The following is a 9,271-nucleotide window of genomic DNA, read 5'->3' on the forward strand; positions in this document are numbered from 1 at the left end:
GAAGGAAGGAAGGGAGAAAGAAAAGAAAGAAAGAAAGAAAGAAGGAAAGAAAGAAAAAAGAGAGAGAGAGAGAAAGAAAGAAAAGAAGGAAGGAAGGAAGGAGGGAAGGAAGGAAAGAAGGAAGGTTGGTTCTTTTTCTCTATGTGTCCATGTATTCTCATCTTTTAGCTGCTCCCACTTGTAACTGGTAGTTTGCTGAGAATAATGGCCTCCAGCTCCATCCATGTCCCTGCAAAGGACATGATCTTGTATTTTTTATGGCTACATAGTATTCCATGGTATACATGTAGCACCTTTTCTCTTTTTTTGCTTTTTTTTGAGACGAAGTCTCGCTCTGTCACCCAGGCTGCAGTGCAATGGAACGATCTTGGCTCAGTGCACCCTCCACCTCCCGGGTTCAAGTGATTCTCCTGTCTCAATCTCCCTAGTAGCTGGGATTACAGGCGTGCGCCACCACACCGGCTAGCATGTTTTCTTAATCCAGTCTATCACTGATGGGCATTTAGGTTGATTCCATGTCTTTGCTATTCTGAATAGTGCTGCAATGAACATACATGTCTTTAAATAGAACAATTTATATTACTTCGTGTACACACACTGGGGCCTATAAGAGGGTGGAGGGTGGGACGAGGGAGAGGATAAAAAAAATAACTAATGGGTACTAGGCTTAATACCTGGGTGATTAAATAATCCGTATAACAAACCCCCATGACACATGTGGACCTATCCAACAAACTTGCACCTCCAGCACATGTACCCATGAACTTAAAAGTTAGAAAAGGAAAAATAAATAAATGTTTGCTCAATAAAATAAACAAAGTCCTAAAAAAAGGTTCTGTTAGATAATGTCTAGTACAGACATTTGTTATAAAAACATAATACGTAAAGAAATCTATGTATAACATGATTAAAATGACCATAAGAACATATATCCTAAACATGGCAAATATTAGTGGGGTGGAGTTAGAGAAAGCATTGTTTTTACGTCTCTGTTAGGGCTGGGAATGGGTTCAGGCTTACAGGCACGACTGGGATCAGGTTGGACAAGTTCCCACAGGCAGGTCACAACTAGGATGCAGGGTCTAGGCCACCCCTGAGAGGGGGTGAGGGCAAGGAAACGGTCCCAGAGGAGGACCCGGGCCACAGCCTATTCCCAGAGCTCAGCCCGCCCCTCGGAGCCAGCGCACCTGGTCCCTCCCCTGAGAGCTGCCAGGAGGGACTGTAGGGCGGGAACGTGCGTGCTTGGGCACAGGAGCTGGGCACCGCCCGGCCTTCGGAGGGAGGGTGGTGAGAGCGTGCAGTGGTGCCAATTGCTCTAGCTGCGTCAGGGGTTCCAGATAAGGAGAACCGCAAACGCAGGTGGGGGTGTCCCAGAGCCGACTCCGCCTGCACCCCAGGGCACTGGGGGCGGGCGTGGGGCCCGGGTGGCATAAGAGCACCGCCCAGCAGAGGGCCCGAGACACTCGGAGCTCAACCTTGTGCCAGCCTAGGTCCGAACTTGGATCACATCAGACCCTCTCGAGGTGAGAAGAGGGGGCATCTAGGGTGCGCCTGTAGTGGTGGGGGGAGGGGTTATTCGGGCTCCAAGGCTGACTCTGCTTCCGAGAGGCGGGGGCTGCAGCCTGAACTCAAGGGCCAAGAACTGAGAGCCTGGAAGTCTGCAATTTGGGGTCTTTAGGGAAAAAGGAACTAGCGATTCAGAAGTTTGGGTTCCATGGGAAGGAGCAAAATTGGACCCAAGATTCCCGGGTCTCTAGGGGTCTGAGGAACTGGACTTTTGGGTCTGAGGGCTCCTGAGTCTGAGGGAGGAGGAGCTGGGGGCCTGGACTCCTGGGTTCAAGGGAGGAGGGGCTGGGCCTGAATGCTTTCTCCTTCCCAACTCCAGCAGAAGAGGCCGTTCCTGGCCTGGCAGCCTCGGAGCGGCTAAGCAGGGCACCATGGCAGGACCCTTTCTCCTGATTCTGCAGATCCTACTGCTGTCCTTAGCCCAGGGAGCTTCTGGACAAGGTGAATGCTGGACTGGGAAGCCTGACCTCACCTGGGGCCCCCACTGACCCTCTCCAAGGAGTCCCTGAGTCAGAAGCCCTCCCTCCTCAAACAGTGCCCTTCCTGGGAGGACCAGACTGTCAGCCGCAGCCCCCACTCTTCCTGCTTCTGCTGACTCTGGAGTCTCTGTCCCCTCCAGGCCCTGCCTCCTGCGCTCACCATCTCTCTGTGGTTCCCCCAAGGAGATGCACCTCCTGGCTTTCTGAGTGGGCTCCCTCTGTCTCTCTATCCCTAGCTCTTGCTTTCTCTGTTTCTCCACGCATTTCTGTCTTTCTCCACCTCTGACTCTGGGAATTCCTGGGGTGCAGCCTCCGCCTTCCCCTGATGCTGGCTACCCACATGCTCCTCCATGTCTCCATCCAGGTGGGAGTGACAAGATTATTGATGGCGTCCCATGTACACAAGGCTCCCACCCATGGCAGGTGGCCCTGCTCAATGGCAACCAGCTCCACTGCGGGGGTGTCCTGGTCGGGGAGCTCTGGGTGCTTACTGCCGCCCACTGCAAGATGAAGTAGGTGCCAGCCACGGCTTGCTGGAGCTGCAGCAGCGTCTCCAACTTGCAACGGGAGCTGTCTTTCTGTGCCTACGGCTCGGTGCCCCTCTCTGGGTCTCTGTCCCCCTCTCTCTGGGTCTCTGTCCCTCTCTCTGGGTCTCTGTCCCTCTCTCTAGGTCACTGTCCCCCTCTCTCTGGGTCTCTGTCCCTCTCTCTGGGTCTCTGTCCCTCTCTCTGGGTCTCTGTCCCCCTCTCTCTGGGTCTCTGTCCCTCTCTGGGTCTCTGTCCCTCTCTCTGGGTCTCTGTCCCTCTCTCTCGGTCTCTGTCCCCCCCCGTCACAGTGTCTATCTGAATTTCTGAATGTCGCTCCCTTCTCCCAGTGGGTACACCGTGCACCTAGGCAGTGATAAGCTGGGAGACAGGAAAGCTCAGAGGATCACGGCCTCGAAGTCGTTCCGCCACCCCGGCTACAACACGCAGACCCATGTGAATGACCTCATGCTCGTGAAGCTGAGTAGGCCGGCCAGGCTGTCATCCACGGTCAAGAAAGTCCAGCTGCCCTCCCGCTGCGACCCCCCAGGAACCACATGTACTGTCTCCGGCTGGGGCACTACCACAAGCCCAGATGGTAGGTGGCTTCAGTGACCCAGGAGTCCAGGCCCCCAGCCCCTCCTCCCTCAGACCAGGAGTCCAGACTCCACCCCTCCTCCCTCAGACACAGGAGTCCAGGCCCCAGCCCTCCTCCCTCAGACCCGGGAGTCCAGACCCCAGCCCCTCCTCCCTCAGACATGGCAGTCCAGGCCCCAGCCCCTCCTCCCTCAGACCCAGCAGTCCAGGCCCCAGCCCCTCCTCCCTCAGACCCGGGAGTCCAGGCCTCCAGCCCCTCCTCCCTCAGACCCGGGAGTCCAGACCCCAGCCCTCCTCCCTCAGACCCAGGAGTCAGGCCCCCATCCCTCCTACCTCACACCCAGGAGTCCAGATCCCCAGCTCCGTCTTCCCTCAGACCCAGCAGTCCAGGCCCCCAGCCCCTCCTCCCTCAGACTCAGGAGTCCAGGCCCCCAGCCCCTCCTCCCTCAGACCCAGGAGCCTGGACCTACAGCCCCTCTGGTCCTCAGACCCCATCCTGTCTGACTGACAGCTCTCCCGGCTCCTCCCCGCAGTGACCTTTCCCTCTGACCTCATGTGCGTGGATGTCAAGCTCATTTCTAACCAGGAATGCTCGAAGGTTTACAAGGACTTGCTGGGCAGTTCCATGCTGTGCGCTGGCATCCCTGACTCCAAGAAAAACGCCTGCAATGTGAGACACCCCCCATTCCTCCCTAGTCCTGGGTGCCCTGTCTGCATGCCCCAGGCACAGAGCTTGACCAAGTGACTGGGTACCGAGCCCAGCCTTGCCCTCCTGCCAGGCCTGGCTTCCTCAGCTTTCTTCATCTCATTCTCTGCCTAGGCCAGGTGTGGGAGCTGACTTAGGGGCCGATGTGGCCCTGGGATGGGACAGAGAGTTTAATGGGGGTGAGAAAGCAGGGGTGGGGCCAGGGAAGGAGAGTGAGGTGCTGGCCCCAGGCCCAAAGCTTAAGGGGGCACGGAAAACCTCAGTGATTGAAATACATCATAATGCAAGATTTAAAAAGAAAAAGAAAAATTCACAGCTGGGTGCGGTGGTTCATGCCTGTAATCCCAGCACTTTGGGAGGCCAACACCTGAGGTCGGGAGTTGGAGACCAGCCTGACCAACATGGAGAAATCCCGTCTCTACTAAAAAATACAAAATTAGCCGGGCATGGTGGTGCAAGCCTGTAATCCCAGCTACTTGGGAGGCTGAGGCAGCAGAATCGCTTGAACCCGGGAGGTGGAGGTTGCAGTGAGCTGAGATCACACCATTGCACTCCAGCCTGGATAACAAGAGCGAAACTGTGCCCCCCTCAAAAAAAAAATTCATGCAGGAGTCCACGATGGACAAAATGTCACCATTTTCAATAAAGAGAAGGTAGATGTGACCGAATTTACCCTTGCCATAGGCGCCAGCGTGGCTCAGCACAGCACTGTGCTGGCACTGTCTTCATTTAAACCATGGATACTGTGCCCATGATGCAGTTTTATGTATTACATTTGATTGTGTTGAGGATTGCTTTGAGGTATTATGTAGTGCAGTTACTGAGGTTTTGTGCCTGAAGCAAATGACTCACTCACCTGACTCTGGCCCTGGTCCTGGGCAACCGCTCTTTCCCTCCGCCTCCTCTGTTCCCTCTTCCTGGTCTTTCCTCAACCCCGCTCTGTTACTGAACACCCTCCCCACATCTCTCATTGTGATGAAATTGCTTCATTCTTTTCCTCTTTGTTCTTTCTCTGTGTTGAACTAGCTTGTTCTCTCTCCCTCGCTCTCTCTCTGCTCTCTCTCTTCTCCCTCTTTCTCTCACTGTCTCTCTCTCCTTCCATCCCTCCCTCTCTCTCCCCTCCCTGCCCCCCCCCCCTTTTTTCCTCCCTCTGTCCCCTCCCTGGCATTCCCCTCTCCCTCTCTCTATTTCCCTCTTTTCTCTCTCCCTCTACTGTCCTTGCCTCCCTCCTTTCTACTCTGTCTCTTTTTCTTTCTTCTCTCTTCCCTCCCCAGCTGCTCCCCCATCTCTATAGGTCGTTCTCTTTTCTCCTTTTCCCTTCAAGTCTTTCTCTGTTCTCCCCACCCCATCTCTCTCCCCACACCTTCCCCCCCATCTCTTTGTCTCTCTCTCTCTCCTCCCTCTTTCTTCTCCATCACCATCTCTCTCTCTATCCCCTTTCCCTCTTCCCCATCTCTTTGCCTGCCTCTCTTTTCCCTCTCTTCTCCAACCCTCTCTCTCTCTGTCTCTCCACACCCATCCTCCTCGCTCACATTTGCAACTTCAGCTCTTAGGGGAGGTGGGATGGTGAGCGTTAGGGATAGAGGTGATGGGAGAGAGGTGTCCTAGAGAATAGGGTGCTCCCCTTCTCCCCTGGTGAGGGCCAGCTTCACGAATGTGCAGGCTCTGCGGTGACATAGAGCCCCGCACTCAGGAGTGTCTCAAACTCAGTCTAACACATTCCTGTTGTTGTCTTGAAATTCTTAATAATTTTTGAACAAAGAGCCCTGCGTTTTCACGTTGCACCAAGCCCTGTAAATTATGTAACTGGTCTTGACCCTGGTCTCCGAGACCATCGTGTCCCCTTTTCCTGTGCCAGAAGGCATGCATCCACCCCTTGGAGGTGATGTTCCTTCTCCCACTAGCTTGAAGCACGGTTTTTTTTTTTTTTTTTTTTTTTTTTGTCACCCAGGCTAGAGTGCACTGGCGCAATCTTGACTCACTGCAACCTCCTCCTCTCGGGTTCAAGCAATTCTCCTGCTTCAGCCTCCCGAGTAGTTGGGATTACAGGCATTCGCCACCACGTCCGGCTAATTTTTTGTATTTTTAGTAGAGCCAGGGTTTCACCGTGTCAGCCAGGGTGGTCTCGATCTTCTGACCTCATGATCTGCCCGCCTCAGCCTCCCAAAGTGCTGCCACCTCGCCAGGCCCGAAGCAGGGTTCTTAACATTGGAAAATGAATAGTGCTCCAATCCTGGAAGCCCCACCCCTTCTCTGCCATTGGTCTAATTGGCCAAGGCTCAAACCAATGTCTTCAAAGAACCTAGTGAGGCCCTAGCACTAGCTCTCCCATTGGTCCCCAGAGACAATGAGTCTCTTCTCACTGGCTGTGGTGGAAGTCCATAATATGCAAGACAAAGACTGATAACTGAGGAATGTACGAGACTGAGTTGAGCTTTGCTGTGAAGCCAAAGTTAATCTCCTGCCCTATTTCCTCCAGGGTGACTCAGGGGGACCGATGGTGTGCAGAGGTACCCTGCAAGGTCTGGTGTCCTGGGGAACTTTCCCTTGCGGCCAACCCAATGACCCGGGAGTCTACACTCAAGTCTGCAAGTTCACCAAGTGGATAACTGACACCATGAGAAAGAATCGCTAACCACCCCACCAAGAGTTAAATAACTGTGTGCTTCCAACAGAAAATGCACAGGAATAAGGACGCTGATGATCTATGACTTTACCTTTCCTCAAAGATATATTAAAATGTCATGACCTGTTTGTAAACCAGTCAAATTGGCAAAGACCTAAAACCAAAACAAATAAAGAAACACAAAACCCTCAGTGCTGGAGAAGAGTCAGTGAGACAGCACTCTCAAACACTGGAACTAGAAGTTCGTACAATCTTTATGGAAGACACGTTTGTCAACGTACACTGACACCCTTATTCACTGCCTTTGGCACAGTATCTCTAGTCTTAGGAAGATGCTACCAAAAAAAAAAAAGAAAAAAGAAAAATCCAAAATGTAGAACATGACTTAAATTCATCAGAATAGTATTTATCACAGAAAAAAGCAGAAACATCAAAAATGTTCCAAAAGTACTAAATGGCTTAAATAATAGTCTGGTTGGGCACAATGATTTTTTTTTTCTTTGAGGCAGAGTCTCACTTGGTTGCCCAGGCTGCAGTACAGTGGTGCAATTTTGGCTCACTGCAATGTCTGCCTACTGGGTTCAAGTGATTCCCATGCCTCAGCCTCCCAAGTATCTGGGACTACGGGTGCACATTCCCACATCTCAGCCTCCTAAGTAGCTGGGACTACAGGTGTGCACCACCACACCAGGCTAATTTTTTATTTTTATTTTTTTGTATTTTTGGTAGAGACAGCGTTTCACCATGTTGACCAGTGTGGTCTCAAACTCCTGATCTCAAATAATCCTCCTGCCTCAGCCTCCCAAAATGCTGGGATTACAGGCATGAGCCACCGCACCCAGCTCACAATGATACTATAAATCTATTATAAATGATACTTAGACAGAATTGTTAGTGTTATGCAAGAATGTTTAGGCTATATGATGTTAAATGACGAAAGGAAGAGACAAAAACACATAGGTATGTGATGTGATCCTAGCCATGAAAAATGAAATATTCATAGAATCAAATTGGCAAACACATGTCCCAGACTGTATACTGGGGTTGTCATGAGGTGTCTCCTTCCTTCTGTGTACTTTTCCGTGCATGTGCACTTTTATAACCCGAAAAATAAAGATGGGAAAAAAAGTCTGACGATCTAAGGTTGGACAGAGGAGACGTTTCTGGAAAGGAGATTACAAAGAAAAATGTGCCTGGTTTTGAGCCCTGGTCCTGCCCTCCCTGTTCCATGGTATATTCCCATTTCCCAGATCTCAGTTTTTCCTGCCTGTATAATGGGAGAGAGAAGAAAGGATGGAGAGAGGAAGAAGGAGAGGAGGAGGGAGGAGAGAACATGTCGACTTCATCAGTGTTGGAAGGGGTGTGAAAGTGTTTCTTATTTTTTTTTTTTGAGACAGAGTTTTGTTCTTGTTGCCCAAGCTGGAGTGCAGTGGTACGATCTTGGCTCACTACAACCTCTACCTCCCGGGTTCAAGCGATTCTCCTGCCTCAGCCTCCTGCATAGCTGGGATTACAGGCGCCCGCCACCATACCTGGCTAATTTTGTATCTTTAGTAGAGATGGGGTTTCTCCATGTTGGTCAGGCTGGCCTCAAACTCCCAACCTCAGGTGATCCTCCCACCTCAGCCTCCCAAAGTGCTGGGACTACAGGCATAAGCCACGGTGCCTGGCCTGGTTCTTACCCTTGCTGATGGGCCTGGCACTGCCATCATTCATGAACTCACCCCAAGGACCACGCACACAACTGCAGTCACGGCCAAGCACACATGCAGTTCTGCAAGTTCTGCAGACAGGCACGCATTGCCTCTGCAGGTGCAGCTAAAAGTGCAGCTGTGTCCCCAGGTACACACACTCCGGGGCAGCCTTGCAGGATCGCACACCTCACCCACAGTATCTCAGTGCCACACACAGATGCTGTGTGTGCTCAGATGTTCAGATTGCCACGTACTCTTCTGTACACAGGCATGTTCACATGGTGACAAAATTATCTCCCTCAGACCTAGGAGTTCAAGAGCGTAGCATGGCACAGTGCAAGTCAGTCACCTAGCACCCATCTCCCAGAGACAGCCACCTGTGCACCCTCTATCCCTCCGGGCAGGGACAGAAACTCCAGACACACAGCTGCTCCATCACACACACAGTAGCTCAAGCCATCTCCCCACCCCAGCCTCCCAAAGTGCTGAGATTACAGGCGTGAGCCACCGCGCCAGGCAATACTGAAAGTGTTTCTGACCATCTCACGAGTGACAAGTGAGGAGGGAGGCAGGAGGTTTACGGAGGGGATTGGGATGGCAGCAGACAGGACACCGGGGTCCCACAGGGTCTCCAGAAGTGAGCAACCAGTGCTGGAGGAAAATGGTGGTTTCTGCTCCCCAAGAACCTTGGGAAGGGGGTAGGATGACAGAGGAGTCCTCCGTGACTCACAGCCTGGCCACACCCCCAGCCACCTAACATCAAAGATCCTCTGTGTGGTCGGATGCTGCTGACCCTGACCTAGGAGCCACTCTAGCCCAGGACGCACCCCTCCTACCTGTTTTTCCTGTTTCTCTCCCAGAATTCCCTCCCTGCCAACATTCTCCAGATCCTCCCTCTCCTTATCTCACCTCCCTCTGAGTGTCTCCCAACCCAGCCACCCAGCCCTGTCATATTGCAGAAATTCTGCAGCCACTAATTCTGATTCTCCACATATAGGAGTTTAACACAAAAAACAGAGGAGTCCAGGCCCCCAGCCCCTCCTCCCTCAGACCCAGGAGTCCAGACCCCCAGCCCCTCC

General features: G+C 52.5%; 1 protein-coding gene and 1 long non-coding RNA gene across 3 annotated transcripts in view; one reads left to right on the forward strand and one right to left on the reverse strand.

The window, feature by feature from the left end:
• LOC116540844 overlaps positions 1–9,271 on the reverse strand; it is a 46,595-nt gene that overhangs the window by 6,952 nt on the left and 30,372 nt on the right. The gene's annotated exons all lie outside the window — the stretch shown is intronic.
• Positions 1,337–6,689, forward strand: KLK7 (kallikrein related peptidase 7). 2 transcript variants are annotated; one of them, XM_032264650.1, is made up of 6 exons: positions 1,337–1,523; positions 1,886–2,007; positions 2,410–2,557; positions 2,920–3,167; positions 3,700–3,836; positions 6,352–6,689. In XM_032264650.1, the coding sequence occupies exons 2-6, from the start codon at positions 1,938–1,940 to the stop codon at positions 6,505–6,507; spliced, it is 759 nt and encodes a 252-aa protein (XP_032120541.1). In that variant the 5' UTR covers positions 1,337–1,523; positions 1,886–1,937; the 3' UTR covers positions 6,508–6,689. The 2 variants fall into 2 exon arrangements, with proteins under 2 accessions (XP_032120541.1, XP_032120542.1); XM_032264651.1 differs by having other exon boundaries at positions 1,889–2,007.

This window comes from Sapajus apella, unplaced genomic scaffold, assembly GCF_009761245.1.
Source record: "Sapajus apella isolate SASKATOON/1434 unplaced genomic scaffold, GSC_monkey_1.0 scaffold144, whole genome shotgun sequence".
NCBI lineage: Eukaryota > Metazoa > Chordata > Mammalia > Primates > Cebidae > Sapajus > Sapajus apella.

Bases quoted from the DNA above. Each gene is read 5' to 3' on its own strand.
- KLK7 (XM_032264650.1), top strand. From the start codon at position 1,938: ATGGCAGGACCCTTTCTCCTGATTCTGCAGATCCTACTGCTGTCCTTA. The intron at 2,558-2,919 runs GTAGGTGCCAGC...CCCTTCTCCCAG, and splicing joins GCCGCCCACTGCAAGATGAA to TGGGTACACCGTGCACCTAG. The intron at 3,168-3,699 runs GTAGGTGGCTTC...TCCTCCCCGCAG, and splicing joins CACTACCACAAGCCCAGATG to TGACCTTTCCCTCTGACCTC.